Genomic DNA, 19,120 nt, shown 5'->3' with positions numbered 1-19,120 from the left:
AGTTCAACTAACCATTTCCTCTGAATCCCTTTATGAATGTTATCTTGCTCACACTCCAACAGCATGTTAAATATGATCTTTGTTGCTTTCTACCTTAGTGGAAAATGGCCAACATAGTAAACAAAATAGGGTGTAAGTTAAAGTGTCAGTTGACAAAGACACTTCACTGTACACTGTACTGTTTACCCAGATGGTGGCAAAGAGATACATACAGTAAATATAAACTTGCAAAAAGATAAAGCACATATGAAGCTCCAGCATGCATAATGTAGAGTGAAAAACTTAAATTTCAATCAGTTAAAAAATAACTAGAATCTTTTGAAAATTTAATCTCGCAGAAAATTGTGCTTGTAAATTTCAAATGACATTAGTAGTAATAAAACAAAATTATTAAAAATTCAGTTTGTTTATTCATAATGCATTTTATTAACAAGATCAATTAATATTTTTTTTTATTTTGGATAAAGTTTCTAATTCCAAATTTCCAAGAAATAATGCTTTCCAAAATTTTGAACAGTGAAATCTCTCTACTTTCCCATTTTCATTTTTCTATAATAGGATGTGCATCTAATTTTATTAACCAGACATAAGACAATTCCAAAGAGATCTTTCTTACAAAATTTTTGGGAGAATCACATCACCTAATACGTTTCAGTTTACGTAGTTATTTTTAACTACAGCAAGCAATATGAAATTAATTTTTCATGAAATAATGTGCAACATCCAGACACACAAATGTAATAAGCACTGATCAGTGGCAAAGTTGTATGGAGACAATAAAACAGTAGAAAGTACTGAGGCCCTTTTCAACAAACTAACAAATGAGCAGATGAAACATGTGGAAAGGCAGGGCAAGGGTAGTTAAAAGCATCAGGTTTACACTAACCTTATGGGATGATGAAACTGGGCTAGGATGCAATGATTGCTGATTCTATGATTTTGCAGTCATACATGCATTTGGTTTTCTTCTTTTTCTTTTTAGTAAGCTATACGAGCTGTTGGCGTGTAAGCAGGGTAATATTTAGTTAAGGGATTCAGGGAAGAATGGTTATTATAGATTTAGCCGGACTTGAGTCCTAGAAATGGGAAGTACAATGTGTGCACTTTAAAGGAGGGGTCTGGGATATTGACAGTTTGGAGGCCCTTCTAAACTGTCGTATCTGAATGCCTCTGCAAAGATAGTAATTATGCATGAATGAAGTGAAAGTGTTGAAAGATGATGAAAGTATTTTCTTTTTGGGGATTTTCTTTCTTTTTGGGTTACCCTGCCTCAGTGGGAATTGGTCAACTTGTTGAAAAAAAAAAACATGTAATCTGTTTAATATGAATATACAGACACCTAAAACACTGATACCAGACTGGAAGGAGGTAGTAAGGAGGAAGCGAGGAGGAAATGTGTGTGTTTGCATACTTGGGAGAGAACATGTTGGGAGATAGGTCTATGAAACACAGGGTGAACCAGAAAACAGACAAGTTAAAAAAAAGTTCATCTAAGCAAGTAAAAAGAATAATTTACCCAAGTATAGTGGTACCAACACTATTATACGGGTGTGAGGCATGAGCTCTGAACATTGCAGTGAGAAGGCAGCTTGGAAAACAATATATTATGTGAATATTATTCATAGAATTCAGAATGAAGACATTAAAAGATGACATTCAGCATCCAGCAAGCTTGTGAGCATGTTAGACAGAAGTGAATTTAGGCGAGTGGTTTTTAACCCTTAAATTGTCCAAACGTAGATCTACGTTTAGGTGCATAGTGCTCCGACCTTTATTTTCTCCATTTGAAAGCATGTTAAAAAACGTAATTTATGCTCAGAGCGCTACGCACATGAACGTAGATCTACGATTGGACAGTTTAAGGGTTAATGGGGATGCTGTTAGAATGAGAGAAGGTAACATTTATGAAGGGATTCTGGGAAACCGCTTAGCCAAACTCAAGTCCTGGAGGTGAATAGGCAGTCCCTGTACTCTGAGGGGTGGGGAGGTTGAAGCCGAAAGGATAGTCTGAATTGGGATGTCAGCACATTTCTGGCAAGACTGAACAAATGATGAACGTGTTTTGTTTTTGGGAAACTAATACTAAATTGTAATATCTTACAACCCATAACAAACCTGGTGTGTACAATATTCCATGATAGGAGTAATGACATTTCTTGTCAAAAATAACCATTCAATACATAGAACAAACAGGTCAATATTTAAATATTCCATGAACTAAACATATGGAAACTGTTAGATACAGTGTGCACACAACACTCTGGCACTTTTCAAACACATTAGGAATCATAACCATACTATTACCTGGGTAGCTGCTTCCATTGTAGAACTCTTTTGAACAAGCTTAAAATCCGAGAGGCAGTAAAGACTGCATTACAGCCCAATTTCAACAACTGCCAAACAGCAGAAACCTGATGCTATGAGCTATCCTTGCCTTGACTTCACTTGATCTTATCAATGACTCGGGTCATCAGACATGCCTCTGAAACACTTTAGTTTGCTGAAGGCCTCAGTGCAAGGTTAAAATCTACAATATTCCTCTTATCTTTATTTTATTGTCTCCCTATGGATTTGTTGTGCCATTTCATAACATGCATAGGTTCTATGTACAATCACACTAGCTAATTAAGCAGGCACAATAAAAGGTCCAATTTTCCTTTAGTTTATCAAACAATAAATTCATAATTACTACCAAAAATACCTACATTTAATAAGCTTGGTCATTAAAAGATATCACAGGGCCATTGATTCAGTTTTGAACACTATGTTAGCAGTTGCAAAACTTAAAGAGCATAGTTTTTCTCACAATGATTTACTGGTGCATGGTTGCCTGAGGCTGAAGAGTCACAGAGGCTTTGTCTGGACCCACCTTTCTTGCGGGGAGGGGCACGAGGGGACCGCATAGCATCACTTGAGAATTGCCAAATTGATTTACCTGCTGGCCTCTTTTCTTGTCAGTAGTAAAATGCTGTTTCTTAACAATAACGATGATAATTCAATATTCAATGTATGAATGTTCAATCACAAAAAAAAGCAAAGTTTTCTTCTAATTAAAAGATTAAATGGAATATTTACAACTAAAACAAGTTACATAAACAGTAATCTTACCTTACAATGCTGTCCTCCTAGGGAAAACATCCACTTTAAAACAACTAAAAGAACTAACAAGAACAAAAGAATGGCGGTGCAATGCAGTAGGCTTACAAGCCCATACTATGCAATTCTTTCTCAAATACAACCCCTCTCACTCGTATATATTGTTTGTGTAACCTATTTTTGGAACCACCCAAGGGGATAATTTTAATGACTACCATAATGAGCATTCATAATATCTAACTACACTACTGCACTATTTTAATCATGAGAAAAAATCATCTTTGCCAGAATGAATGTGTTGCATGAAACTCAGATAGTTTCCACACTGCTACTAGTATGTAATCTTTGACTTGTGTATTTTTAAACAATTTATGCAGGAATGATAAACATGATGTAAACTTCAGGGTAATACAACAAAGTACTACTGTACTGAACTTCTAGTTGCTACGGATGATGTATCATGCATCTGCCATCTATTTGAGGAACACAAGATACTAGTAACCACATACTAACAGATATTGTAAAAAAAAACCTATGGTACCCACCTGCCTCTGCTGATCGATGTTGGTTGTCATCGCGTGATGTGTATACTAACTGCAGAACTAATGGTCGACGGGTAACAATGCCAATCCCTCGAGGAAGAAATGAGCGTCCCACCAAGCTCTCCAATACGCTACTTTTTCCTGAGCTCTAGAGAGAGCAATGCATAAAAAAAGTATATTAGACAAAAAATATGCTACATTAGGACACTGCAGAATTAATTTTACATATCAAGAATATTATCAGGGAAGTAACTACATATATGTGAGATCTGGAGAAAACAACATATTTTACAGTACCGGTAAATGCATTATAGTAAACAGTTCTGTATTAATGAGCCGGCTGCTACTTACATACATCGCTTCCTTTATGGGCGAAAATAAGTAACATCAATTATGTGCCAAAGGTCGTCAGCCACAAGTGAACCAAAAGTAGTCAACAGAATTTTTCTTCTGACAACCACCAGTGTGACTTAGTGGACTTTAAGACAGTGAATAAATTGCAAGTGTAGTGTCAAAATTTTAGTTCTACCTCAAAAGGCAAAAATATGCAAAACAATTTTCTCTAAAACAAGATTTTGCTCAAATTTTTATCCTAGAGGATTAGCCATCGAGGATAACCCAATAAAGTCTGCGAGTTATCGAGGACTGTTTTATTTCTGTTAGGCCCTACAATCTTCTTCCCCAAGGTGCAACTAACAACAGTCTTCTAATACCTAGGTACCTACATACTGCTAGGTAAACAGCGGCAACAAGTGTAAGGAAACATGCCCAATGTTTCACCCACATTAGAGAGTGATCCCCGGTCTCCCTATGTGAGAGGAGAGCACTACCAGATGAATCACAAATTACCAAATTTTACTTAACATTGCCCATAGTGAAATAAGTTGTATATCACCAAGAAGGAAAATAACCAGAATTATGAAAGCTATCAAACCAATAAAAAAATTTACCTTTATGCTCAGTTCCATCAACCAAAAATACATTAACAGGAAAAACAGCAATCCCCATTACATTAATTACTGGTATAGTGAACATAGGCGATAAGTAATATACTGTATATGAGGAATGCAGAGGAGAGAGAGAGATTTTGGGAGATGTTAAGTGAATGTATAGGAGCCTTTGAACCAAGTGAGAGAGTAATTGTGGTAGGGGACCTGAATGTTAAAGTAGGAGAAACTTTTAGAGAGGGTGTGGTAGGTAAGTTTGGGGTGCCAGGTGTAAATGATAATGGGAGCCCTTTGATTGAACTTTGTATAGAAAGGGGTTTAGTTATAGGTAATACATATTTTAAGAAAAAGAGGATAAATAAGTATACAAGATATGATGTAGGGCAAAATGACAGTAGTTTGTTAGATTATGTATTGGTAGATAAAAGACTATTGAGTAGACTTCAGGATGTACATGTTTATAGAGGGGCCACAGATATATCAGATCACTTTCTAGTTGTAGCTACACTGAGAGTAAAAGGTAGATGGGATACAAGGAGAATAGAAGCATCAGGGAAGAGAGAGGTGAAGGTTTATAAACTAAAAGAGGAGGCAGTTAGGGTAAGATATAAACAGCTATTGGAGGATAGAGGGGCTAATGAGAGCATAGGCAATGGGGTCAAAGAGGTATGGGGTAGGTTTAAAAATGTAGTGTTAGTGTTCAGCAGAAGTTTGTGGTTACAGAAAAGTGGGTGCAGGAGGGAAGAGGAGCGAATGGTGGAATGATGATGTAAAGAGAGTAGTAAGGGAGAAAAAGTTAGCATATGAGAAGTTTTTACAAAGTAGAAGTGATGCAAGGAGGGAAGAGTATATGGAGAAAAAGAGAGAGGTTAAGAGAGTGGTGAAGCAATGTAAAAAGAGAGCAAATGAGAGAGTGGGTGAGATGTTATCAACTAATTTTGTTGAAAATAAGAAAAAGTTTTGGAGTGAGATTAACAAGTTAAGAAAGCCTAGAGAACAAATGGATTTGTCAGTTAAAAATAGGAGAGGAGAGTTATTAAATGGAGAGTTAGAGGTATTGGGAAGATGGAGGGAATATTTTGAGGAATTGTTAAATGTTGATGAAGATAGGGAAGCTGTGATTTCGTGTATTGGGCAAGGAGGAACAACATCTTGTAGGAGTGAGGAAGAACCAGTTGTGAGTGTGGGGGAAGTTCGTGAGGCAGTAGGTAAAATGAAAGGGGGTAAGGCAGCCGGGATTGATGGGATACAGATAGAAATGTTAAAAGCAGGTGGGGATATAGTTTTGGAGTGGTTGGTGCAATTATTTAATAAATGTATGGAAGAGGGTAAGGTACCTAGGGATTGGCAGAGAGCATGCATAGTTCCTTTGTATAAAGGCAAAGGGGATAAAAGAGAGTGCAAAAATTATAGGGGGATAAGTCTGTTGAGTATACCTGGTAAAGCGTATGGTAGAGTTATTATTGAAAGAATTAAGAGTAAGACGGAGAATAGGATAGCAGATGAACAAGGAGGCTTTAGGAAAGGTAGAGGGTGTGTGGACCAGGTGTTTACAGTGAAACATATAAGTGAACAGTATTTAGATAAGGCTAAAGAGGTCTTTGTGGCATTTATGGATTTGGAAAAGACGTATGACAGGGTGGATAGGGGGGCAATGTGGCAGATGTTGCAGGTGTATGGTGTAGGAGGTAGGTTACTGAAAGCAGTGAAGAGTTTTTACGAGGATAGTGAGGCTCAAATTAGAGTATGTAGGAAAGAGGGAAATTATTTCCCAGTAAAAGTAGGCCTTAGACAAGGATGTGTGACGTCACCGCGGTTGTTTAATATATTTATAGATGGGGTTGTAAGAGAAGTAAATGCGAGGGTCTTGGCAAGAGGCGTGGAGTTAAAAGATAAAGAATCACACATAAAGTGGGAGTTGTCACAGTTGCTCTTTGCTGATAACACTGTGCTCTTGGGAGATTCTGAAGAGAAGTTGCAGAGATTTGTGGATGAATTTGGTAGGGTGTGCAAAAGAAGAAAATTGAAAGTGAATACAGGAAAGAGTAAGGTTATGAGGATAACAAAAAGATTAGGTGATGAAAGATTGGATATCAGATTGGAGGGAGAGAGTATGGAGGAGGTGAATGTATTCAGATATTTGGGAGTGGACGTGTCAGCGGATGGGTCTATGAAAGATGAGGTGAATCATAGAATTGATGAGGGGAAAAGAGTGAGTGGTGCACTTAGGAGTCTGTGGAGACAAAGAACTTTGTCCTTGGAGGCAAAGAGGGGAATGTATGAGAGTATAGTTTTACCAACGCTCTTATATGTGTGTGAAGCATGGGTGATGAATGTTGCAGCGAGGAGAAGGCTGGAGGCAGTGGAGATGTCATGTCTGAGAGCAATGTGTGGTGTGAATATAATGCAGAGAATTCGTAGTTTGGAAGTTAGGAGGAGGTGCGGGATTACCAAAACTGTTGTCCAGAGGGCTGAGGAAGGGTTGTTGAGGTGGTTCGGACATGTGGAGAGAATGGAGCGAAACAGAATAACTTCAAGAGTGTATCAGTCTGTAGTGGAAGGAAGGCAGGGTAGGGGTCGGCCTAGGAAAGGTTGGAGGGAGGGGGTAAAGGAGGTTTTGTGTGCGAGGGGCTTGGACTTCCAGCAGGCATGTGTGAGCGTGTTTGATAGGAGTGAATGGAGACAAATGGTTTTTAATACTTGACGTGCTGTTGGAGTGTGAGCAAAGTAACATTTATGAAGGGGTTCAGGGAAACCGGCAGGCCGGACTTGAGTCCTGGAGATGGGAAGTACAGTGCCTGCACTCTGAAGGAGGGGTGTTAATGTTGCAGTTTAAAAACTGTAGTGTAAAGCACCCTTCTGGCAAGACAGTGATGGAGTGAATGATGGTGAAAGTTTTTCTTTTTCGGGCCACCCTGCCTTGGTGGGAATCGGCCAGTGTGATAATAAAAAAAAAATGAATGTAAATTACTAATATGCATTGTAATATTTCTGTATGATGTTGACAAATAAACAATCAACAAAAGATGAATTTTTAAAGAATTACTACTGCACAATCATTAATCTATGATTACCATGGAACATCGATTTGATTCCAAGTTCTCAATACCTGCTGATACACTTACCTTCCACCCTTCCCTTCCCACACCTGATACAAGTTTACTACCAAACTATCACATAATATCATATGGAAAGGCACAACACCATCTGTTGCTCCACCATATCTGCCACGCCCTACAAGCCTTGTAGGGGCGAGATAAGTGGCAGACCAGTGAACACCAGTGGCAGACCAGTGAACACCAGTGGCAGACCAGTGAACACCAGTGGCAGACCAGTCACACCAGTGAACATCGGTGAACTAAGACACCATGACATCAAAAGTAGCTAACTGCTACTCCAGCACAAATGTCCCTAACTTCTCCCTGCAAGGGCAGGGATTGTTGCTAAGACTCGGGACAGCAAGTGTCCCAGAAGATGAAGAGGAACTCCTCTTCCCGAGGCAAAACATTATGAATTAACAATGTTATGACTCCCCAAATGAGAAGCCAAACGCCAAGTGACCTCATAGAAAAGGCCTGGTCTGGGACCACACATGTGAACCACTCATCATCATCAATTATCATCAATATCATATGAACCAAGTCATATTGTGGGTCTACTGGCCCATCCCAGGCATAGTACTGTTGGTTTCGAAACTTTGCTTCGTGTTGTTCAAGGTGAATGTCAGTGATCTCACCTATGTTTTTTAAGTCACTAATCACTCAGGAGAAGCCTCTGACATTGTCCTTCTGGTGAAGAGTTCTCTTATATACAAGTTTAGGAAGAGTACAGGCAAGCACTAACCTTGATTTAAAGTGTGCTACTGAGTAATTCATGATTATATTTTAAAACGTTAATGAACTTTCCAGCTGGATAACTCACTGGCATCACAGATTTGAAAACTTGGTGACTTAACCAGACATTGTTTAATAACACTTGAACTAGTCCACAAATTATTTTTATTTAAAGCTACTTGAAGTATTCCTTTTAATGATGCTAATTAACAGCTAATTCCACTCAACTTTATTACAACATTAGACCTATTTAGTAAGTTTATTCAGGTACAGGTACAAATAAATGGTTATATAAATTATCATACATAGCAGCATATGTGTAATTACCTAGGATAACCAAAAAAAAAAAAAAAAGCCAGACAGCGACTTATTTCCATTGGGATCCTTGTATATCTATTGGGGTCCTTTCTAAAAACCAAATTTATCCATCAATGTCGAGTTCTGTCAAGTTTGTCAAGATTAATCATTTTCATCACATTATTTGTGGCCACCATATTACTTACATTTCTCCTTTATTACTTTCTAACAAATTCTTTTTAATTTTTTAACAAATTCTTGCTATAAATTTTAATATTTATTACAGATAAGCGTTTCTGATCATACCTACATAACATACGTTCAACAGCTTGGTTTCTTAAGACAAATATTTAAACACAGTGTCAACACTTAATTAATATTATAATACGTTAAAACTGATATTACGTTATTGGTCTGGTAAAGAAAAAAAACTTAAGTGAGCAATATCGCGAACAAATGATACAAGATACAAAAGTACAGGGAGAGTTGAGTGACAGCTCTAGGCCTTCATGTTACAATCAATATATTAGAACTTACTATGTTACAGAATTATTATTATAATCAAGGGGGAAGCGCTAAACCCGGAGGATTATACAGCGCCTGGGGGGGGGGATGTGGAAGGCATTCAGGCTTAATTCGGGGAACTGGAGCACAGATCCAATTCGCTAAATCAAGAGCCCCTCACCAACATCAAGGAACCTTCCTTGAGGGGCTATGTTACAGAAAAGAGGAAATTCAAGCAAATTCGTTTTAGATTAACGTTTTTTGCTCGAGCAAAAAAAGTTAATCTGAACAAATTTGCTTGGACTTCCTCTTTTCTGTAACATTGCAAGCTCCTAATGTGTTGATTACAACAAGAAAGACCTAGAGCTATCATTCAACTTCCCCCATAATTGTTTTTCAACTGTTATTGAATATTGAGTGTTGTGGTGTACCTGAGTGCCGACCACCACTATCTGAGGCAGCTGGATGGCATCAGCTCCCACAGTGTTAAACACATCCTGCAGCTTGTTAATGATGGGGATGAGTGCCTCCATGGTGGTATAGTGTGAGTTAAGAGTGAGTTATAGTGAGTATAGTGAGACACTATGAGCCGCTGATCATCACAACACCAGCCTCTCCGCCGCTCACAACATTCACTAGTGACCAACAACAATTATTAAATAACAACTAATGCAAACTTTTATTTCTTTGGGCTGTCAAAAAAATGTATTTTACGTATTACGTGTAATAAAACATTGGTGGGCACCAAATGAAAAGCCAATGGTATACATTACATTTCGGATAAACTAATCTTACAAGGACCCCAGCGGAAATAAGCCACTGTGTTTGACTTTTTTGGATTATCATAGGTAATTAACACTATATATGATAATTGTACTTATGTGTATCTGAGCCTAAATACATTTACTGACTTACTAATCCTAACAAAAAATCATTACTCTCTCTCTCTCTCCTCTCTATTCTTCAGTGTCTTCCTGTCAAAATGTATTTTCCTTTATATTCTGTCTATCGGACTCTAGTACACATATCTTAATTGAAAAAACACTCATATAACTCTAGTTTTAAATTAGTCTTGAATGCTTATTGTCAGTGATGAAATACTTGGTGACGTCACTTGGCGCCCTTTTATAAGGATTTTAATTTTTTGTTTAATTTTAATTAATAAATTAATGAAATTTTGCATAAGTTACAGTTCAGAAATATATATTTTTGTAGAAACAGTAAGAAATGTGACTTGAGGAGACGTCGGCTTACACACCGAGGGTCTGGGATCGATCCCCAGCACGGGTACAAACGTTGGGCATGTTTCTTTATACCTGTTGTCCCTGTTTACCTAGCAGTAAGTAGGTACTTGCTGTCCCTGTTCATCTAGCAGTAAGTAGGTACTTGCTGTCCCTGTTCATCTAGCAGTAAGTAGGTACTTGCTGTCCCTGTTCATCTAGCAGTAAGTAGGTACTTGCTGTCCCTGTTCATCTAGCAGTAAGTAGGTACTTGCTGTCCCTGTTCATCTAGCAGTAAGTAGGTACTTGCTGTCTCTGTTCATCTAGCAGTAAGTAGGTACTTGCTGTCCCTGTTCATCTAGCAGTAAGTAGGTACTTGCTGTCTCTGTTCATCTAGCAGTAAGTAGGTACTTGCTGTCCCTGTTCATCTAGCAGTAAGTAGATACTTGCTGACCCTGTTCATCTCAGATCACAACATAATTGAGGTTCAGACATGTATGCGTGGAGCCTCAGACCGACAAAATGAGATTAGTCACGAGGGAGCATTCACCAAATTCAACTTCAATAACAAAAACATAAAGTGGGACCAAGTAAACCAAGTCCTAACCGATATAAGCTGGGAAGATATACTAAGCAACACAGACCCAAACTTATGCCTAGAACAGATTAACTCGGTGGCACTCGATGTATGCACAAGGCTTATTCCTCTAAGAAAAAGGAGGAGTAGATGTAAAATAGAAAGAGACAGGCGCTCCCTTTACAGGCGACGGAAAAGAATAACAGAGCGGCTAAAAGAGGTCAATATATCAGAAATGCGCAGGGAGACACTGGTCAGAGAAATAGCAAGCATCGAACTTAAGCTAAAAGAATCCTTTAGGAGTCAGGAATCGCGGGAAGAACTAAAAGCCATAAATGAAATCGAAAGAAACCCAAAGTATTTCTTCTCCTATGCCAAATCAAAATCGAGAACAACGTCCAGTATTGGGCCCCTACTTAAACAAGATGGGTCCTACACAGATGACAGCAAGGAAATGAGTGAGCTACTCAAGTCCCAATATGACTCAGTTTTTAGCAAGCCGCTAACCAGACTGAGAGTCGAAGATCAAAATGAATTTTTTATGAGAGAGCCACAAAATTTGATTAACACAAGCCTATCCGATGTTATCCTGACGCCAAATGACTTCGAACAGGCGATAAATGACATGCCCATGCACTCTGCCCCAGGGCCAGACTCATGGAACTCTGTGTTCATCAAGAACTGCAAGAAGCCCCTATCACGAGCCTTTTCCATCCTATGGAGAGGGAGCATGGACACGGGGGTCGTCCCTCAGTTACTAAAAACAACAGACATAGCCCCACTCCACAAAGGGGGCAGTAAAGCAACAGCAAAGAACTACAGACCAATAGCACTAACATCCCATATCATAAAAATCTTTGAAAGGGTCCTAAGAAGCAAGATCACCACCCATCTAGAAACCCATCAGTTACACAACCCAGGGCAACATGGGTTTAGAACAGGTCGCTCCTGTCTGTCTCAACTACTGGATCACTACGACAAGGTCCTAAATGCACTAGAAGACAAAAAGAATGCAGATGTAATATATACAGACTTTGCAAAAGCCTTCGACAAGTGTGACCATGGCGTAATAGCGCACAAAATGCGTGCTAAAGGAATAACAGGAAAAGTTGGTCGATGGATCTATAATTTCCTCACTAACAGAACACAGAGAGTAGTCGTCAACAGAGTAAAGTCCGAGGCAGCTACGGTGAAAAGCTCTGTTCCACAAGGCACAGTACTAGCTCCCATCTTGTTCCTCATCCTCATATCCGACATAGACAAGGATGTCAGCCACAGCACCGTGTCTTCCTTTGCAGATGACACCCGAATCTGCATGACAGTGTCTTCCATTGCAGACACTGCAAGGCTCCAGGCGGACATCAACCAAATCTTTCAGTGGGCTGCAGAAAACAATATGAAGTTCAACGATGAGAAATTTCAATTACTCAGATATGGTAAACATGAGGAAATTAAATCTTCATCAGAGTACAAAACAAATTCTGGCCACAAAATAGAGCGAAACACCAACGTCAAAGACCTGGGAGTGATTATGTCGGAGGATCTCACCTTCAAGGACCATAACATTGTATCAATCGCATCTGCTAGAAAAATGACAGGATGGATAATGAGAACCTTCAAAACTAGGGAGGCCAAGCCCATGATGACACTCTTCAGGTCACTTGTTCTATCTAGGCTGGAATATTGCTGCACTCTAACAGCACCTTTCAAGGCAGGTGAAATTGCCGACCTAGAAAATGTACAGAGAACTTTCACGGCGCGCATAACGGAGATAAAACACCTCAATTACTGGGAGCGCTTGAGGTTTCTAAACCTGTATTCCCTGGAACGCAGGAGGGAGAGATACATGATTATATACACCTGGAAAATCCTAGAGGGACTAGTACCGAACTTGCACACGAAAATCACTCACTACGAAAGCAAAAGACTTGGCAGACGATGCACCATCCCCCCAATGAAAAGCAGGGGTGTCACTAGCACGTTAAGAGACCATACAATAAGTGTCAGGGGACCGAGACTGTTCAACTGCCTCCCAGCACACATAAGGGGGATTACCAACAGACCCCTGGCAGTCTTCAAGCTGGCACTGATCAGCCGGGCTGTGGCTCGTACGTTGGTTTGCGTGCAGCCAGCAGCAACAGCCTGGTTGATCAGGCGCTGATCCACCAGGAGGCCTGGTCACAGACCGGGCCGCGGGGGCGTTGACCCCCGAAACTCTCTCCAGGTAAACTCCAGGTAATCTAGCAGTAAGTAGGTACTTGCTGTCCCTGTTCACCTAGCAGTAAGTAGGTACTTGCTGTCCCTGTTCACCTAGCAGTAAGTAGGTACTTGCTGTCCCTGTTCACCTAGCAGTAAGTAGGTACCTGCTGTTCCTGTTCATCTAACAGTAAGTAGGTACTTGCTGTCCCTGTTCATCTAACAGTAAGTAGGTACTTGCTGTCCCTGTTCACCTAGCAGTAAGTAGGTACTTGCTGTCCCTGTTCACCTAGCAGTAAGTAGGTACCTGCTGCCCCTGTTCATCTAACAGTAAGTAGGTACTTGCTGTCCCTGTTCATCTAGCAGTAAGTAGGTACTTACTGTCCCTGTTCACCTAGCAGTAAGTAGGTACTTGCTGTCCCTGTTCACCTAGCAGTAAGTAGATACTTGCTGTCCCTGTTCACCTAGCAGTAAGTAGGTACTTGCTGTCCCTGTTCACCTAGCAGTAAGTAGATACTTGCTGTCCCTGTTCACCTAGCAGTAAGTAGCTACTTGCTGTCCCTGTTCATTTAGCAGTAAGTAGGTACTTGCTGTCTCTGTTCACCTAGCAGTAAGTAGCTACTTGCTGTCCCTGTTCATTTAGCAGTAAGTAGGTACTTGCTGTCCCTGTTCTCCAGGTAGATCTGGTCACAATCATGGCAAGTTACAAAGGTATTTACAGATTACAGAGGTGCATAATGGGTCCAGAGACTGGACCCCAAAGTTTTAATATCTAAACAAGGTACAAAGGTAATGTATCACGAGTTACAAAGGTAATGAATCATGTAAGTAAATTTACTTACTTACGTTTATACATGGTTACATTCATGAACAAATTATAGAGTAATGAGCAATTCACACGTCCACACCCGGTCACAACTGTGAGTTATTGGTGCAAATATTAATTGTTGAGTCACACACACACACACACACGCACACACACACACACACACACACACACACACACACACACACACACACACACACACACACACACACACACACACACACACACACACACACACACATTTCAGTCTCTGAAATCGGGGCCAGGAGCTTGGACTCGACCTCTGCAACCTCAACTAGGTGAGTACACATACACACACACACGAAGTGTCCCTGTTTGCAGATGACGTGAAGTTGATGAGAAGAATTCATTCGATCGAAGACCAGGCAGAACTACAAAGGGATCTGGACAGGCTGCAGACCTGGTCCAGCAATTGGCTCCTGGAGTTCAACCCCACCAAGTGCAAAGTCATGAAGATTGGGGAAGGACAAAGAAGACCGCAGACGGAGTACAGTCTAGGGGGCCAGAGACTACAAACCTCACTCAAGGGAAAAGATCTTGGGGTGAGTATAACACCAGGCACATCTCCTGAAGCGCACATCAACCAAATAACTGCTGCAGCATATGGGCGCCTAGCAAACCTCAGAACAGCATTCCGACATCTTAATAAGGAATCGTTCAGGACCCTGTACACCGTGTACGTTAGGCCCATATTGGAGTATGCGGCACCAGTTTGGAACCCACACCTAGCCAAGCACGTAAAGAAACTAGAGAAAATGCAAAGGTTTGCAACAAGACTAGTCCCAGAGCTAAGAGGTATGTCCTACGAGGAGAGGTTAAGGGAAATCAACCTGACGACACTGGAGGACAGGAGAGATAGGGGAGACATGATAACGACATACAAAATACTGAGAGGAATTGACAAGGTGGACAAAGACAGGATGTTCCAGAGATGGGACACAGCAACAAGGGGACACAGTTGGAAGCTGAAGACACAGATGAATCACAGGGATGTTAGGAAGTACTTCTTCAGCCACAGAGTAGTCAGGAAGTGGAATAGTTTGGGAACCAATGTAGTGGAGGCAGGATCCATACATAGCTTTAAGCAGAGGTATGATAAAGCTCACGGCTCAGGGAGAGTGACCTAGTAGCGACCAGTGAAGAGGCTGGGGCCAGGAGCTTGGACTCGACCCCTGCACCCTCAACTAGGTGAGTACAACTAGGTGAGTACACACACACACACACACACACACAAGCGATGAAGTGGAGGCAGGAACTATACATAGTTTTAAGACGAGGTATGATAAAGCTCATGGAGCAGGGGGAGAGAGGACCTAGTAGCGGTCGGTGAAGAGGCGGGGCCAGGAGCTGAGTCTCGACCACTGCAACCACAATTAGGTGAGTACAATTAGGTGAGTACAAGCACTCACACATACTTCCTGTCCATGTTCACCTAGCAGTAAGTAGGTACTTCCTGTCCATGTTCACCTAGCAGTAAGTAGATACTTGCTGTTCCTGTTTACCTAGCAGTAAGTAGGGACTTCCTGTCCATGTTCGCCTAGCAGTAAGTAGATACTTACTGTCCCTGTTTACCTAGCAGTAAGTAGGTACTTCCTGTTCATATTCACCTAGCAGTAAGTAGATACTTGCTGTCCCTGTTTACCTAGCAGTAAGTAGGTACTTCCTGTCCCTGTTAACCTAGCAGTAAGTAGGTACTTGCTGTCCCTGCTCACCTAGCAGTAAGTAGATACACTACTTGCCGTGCCTGTTCACCTAGCAATAAGTAGGTATTTGCTCTCCCTGTTCACCTAGCAGTAAGCAGGTGCCTGGGTGTTAACTGACTGGTGTGGGTCGCATCCTGGGGACAAGAAATGCTCTGCATAACCAGGGGCTTTGTATATAGTACGTATGTCAGTGATGTTAGCTAGGACTGCATCAGTTGTATTATGTACTTGTAGAAATCAAGATTATTATTATATTATTATTATTATTATTATTATTATTATTATTATTATTATTATTATTATTATTATTATTATTATTATTATTATTATTATAACGTATTTACTCCTCTCAGCTCACACAGAAAAGTAAACAGGTCGAATCCTAAGCAACCTGGAGGGCGTTCTGGGGGTCAACGCCCCCGCGGCTCGGTCCATGACCAGGCCTCGTAGTGGATCAGGGTCTGATCAACTAGGCTGTTACTGCTGGCCGCACGCCAACCGACGAACGAACCACAGCCCGGCTGATCAGGTATTGACTTTAGGTGTCTGTCTAGAACCTTCTTGAAGACAACCAGGGATCTACTGGTAATCCCCCTTATGTATGCTGGGAGGCAGTTGAACAGTCTTAGGTCCCTGGCACTGTGTTGTTTCTTAGTTTACTCATGGGGCCCTTGCTTTTCACTGGGGGGCTGTACCGCCTGTCGAGTCTTTTGCTTTCGTAGGGAGTGATTTCCGCGTGCAGATTTGGGACTAGTCTCTCTCGGATTTTCCAAGTGTATATTATCATGTATCTTTCTCGCATGCCTTCCAGTGAGTACAGGCCAAGGGACTTCAACCGTTCCCAGTAATTTAGGTGTTTTACTGTACTTATACGTGCACTAAAAGTTCTGTATATTCTCTAGGTTTGCAATTCTGCCTGCCTTACAGGGGCTGTTAGTGCACAGCAGTATTCCAGCATAGAGAGATCAAGTGATTTGAAGAGAATCATTATTGGCTTGGCATCATCCTTAATTCTAAAGGTTCTCATTATCCATTCTATCTTTTTTCTGGCAGATGTGATAGACATATTGTGTAGACTTTGAAAGTGAGATCCTCTGACACAGCGGGTAAACTCCAGGACTGTGGCTAGGCCTGGGGACAGTTGATCCCAAAGATGAGGGGGTACTTGTACCTCCTCCCATGGGAGACTTAGGTCTCGAGATACTCCCCAGATAGGTGAGTACAATTAGGTGAGTACAAGCACTCACACATACTTCCTGTAACTTGTGAGCTCATTACCTTTGTACCTAGTTCAGCTATCAAAACTTTGGGGGCCCAGTCCCTGGACCCATTACGTACCTCTGTAATCTGTAAATACCTTTGTAACTTGTCATGATTGTGACCAGACTTACCTGGAGTTCATTACCTTTGTAAATTGTGAGTTCATTACCTTTGTAAATTGTGAGTTCATTACCTTTGTAAATTGTGAGTTCATTACCTCTGTAACTTGCTCAGCTGTAAAAACTTTGGAGTCCAGTCCCTGGACCAATTATGTACCTCTGTAATCTTTTGACTACCGCCCACAGGATGGGTATGGGGTGCATAATAAACATATTAAACTAAAACTAACCCAGATAGGGAGCCAAGGCCGGGTCACAGCTCTTGGAAAAGACCCGGGCCGGGAAAGTACCGGCGAATAAAAAAAAAATCCTCTGACATATTCACTCCAAGGTCCTTCACATTAGTTTTTCGCTCTATTGTGTGATTGGAATTTGTTTTATACTCCGATCCAGTTTTGATTTCCTCGAGTTTTCCTGATAATCCTCTTGCTTCCCCTTACGTCGTAGTAAACAGGTCTACGGTAAAAAAAAAAAAAAAGAGGCACATAAAAGCATCAGGAACTAGGATCCCGTAGCTCGATTGCTAACGCATTTAGCTCACACATGAGGTCCGTGGTTCGATCCCCGGTACGGGTGGAGACAGAACATGCTGTCTCTGTTCATCTATCAGTAAAATAGGTACCTGGGTGTTAGTCGACTGGTGTGGGTCGCATCCTGGGTACAAAATTAGGTTAATTTGCCCGAAATACTCTCCATAATAAGGAGCTTTCTATACATTACTATGTTATTGATGTCAGCTAGGCCTGTATACCTTGTACACGTACTTGTAGAAATAAAGATTATTACCTGGAGTTTACCTGGAGAGAGTTCCGGGGGTTACCTGGAGTTTACCTGGAGAGAGTTTCGGGGGTCAACGCCCCCGCGGCCCGGTCTGTGACCAGGCCTCCTGGTGGATCAGCGCCTGATCAACCAGGCTGTTGCTGCTGGCTGCACGCAAACCAACGTACGAGCCACAGCCCGGCTGATCAGAAACTGACTTTAGGTGCTTGTCCAGTGCCACCTTGAAGACTGCCAGGGGTCTGTTGGTAATCCCCCTTATGTGTGCTGGGAGGCAGTTGAACAGTCTCGGGCCCCTGACACTTATTGTATGGTCTCTTAACGTGCTAGTGACACCCCTGCTTTTCATTGGGGGGATGGTGCATCGTCTGCCAAGTCTTTTGCTTTCGTAGTGAGTGATTTTCGTGTGCAAGTTCGGTACTAGTCCCTCTAGGATTTTCCAGGTGTATATAATCATGTATCTCTCCCTCCTGCGTTCCAGGGAATACAGGTTTAGAAACCTCAAGCGCTCCCAGTAATTGAGGTGTTTTATCTCCGTTATGCGCGCCGTGAAAGTTCTCTGTACATTTTCTAGGTCGGCAATTTCACCTGCCTTGAAAGGTGCTGTTAGAGTGCAGCAATATTCCAGCCTAGATAGAACAAGTGACCTGAAGAGTGTCATCATGGGCTTGGCCTCCCTAGTTTTGAAGGTTCTCATTATCCATCCTGTCATTTTTCTAGCAGATGCGATTGATACAATGTTATGGTCCTTGAAGGTGAGATCCTCCGACATAATCACTCCCAGGTCTTTGACGTTGGTGTTTCGCTCTATTTTGTGGCCAGAATTTGTTTTGTACTCTGATGAAGATTTAATTTCCTCATGTTTACCATATCTGAGTAATTGAAATTTCTCATCGTTGAACTTCATATTGTTTTCTGCAGCCCACTGAAAGATTTGGTTGATGTCCGCCTGGAGCCTTGCAGTGTCTGCAATGGAAGACACTGTCATGCAGATTCGGGTGTCATCTGCAAAGGAAGACACGGTGCTGTGGCTGACATCCTTGTCTATGTCGGATATGAGGATGAGGAACAAGATGGGAGCTAGTACTGTGCCTTGTGGAACAGAGCTTTTCACCGTAGCTGCCTCGGACTTTACTCTGTTGACGACTACTCTCTGTGTTCTGTTAGTGAGGAAATTATAGATCCATCGACCGACTTTTCCT

The 19,120-nt window shown here is 41.3% G+C and overlaps 1 protein-coding gene across 6 annotated transcripts in view; it reads right to left on the bottom strand.

Annotated features, from left to right (window-relative positions):
- Positions 1-9,861, bottom strand: part of Drp1 (dynamin related protein 1) — a 137,253-nt gene extending 127,392 nt beyond the window's left edge. For all 6 annotated transcript variants that reach the window (XM_070094146.1, XM_070094147.1, XM_070094150.1 and 3 more), the window contains exons 1-2: positions 9,651-9,861; positions 3,642-3,786 (exon numbers count right to left, since the gene is read on the bottom strand). In XM_070094146.1, the coding sequence (XP_069950247.1) occupies positions 3,642-3,786; positions 9,651-9,752 (247 nt within the window). In that variant the 5' untranslated portion in view covers positions 9,753-9,861. The remainder of the gene's footprint in view (positions 1-3,641; positions 3,787-9,650) is intronic.
- Between the last annotated feature and the right edge of the window lie 9,259 nt (positions 9,862-19,120).

This window comes from Cherax quadricarinatus, chromosome 44 (genome assembly GCF_038502225.1).
Source record: "Cherax quadricarinatus isolate ZL_2023a chromosome 44, ASM3850222v1, whole genome shotgun sequence".
NCBI lineage: Eukaryota > Metazoa > Arthropoda > Malacostraca > Decapoda > Parastacidae > Cherax > Cherax quadricarinatus.
Note: the sequence above shows the minus strand (reverse complement) of the source record. Positions and strands in the feature narration are given on the sequence as shown.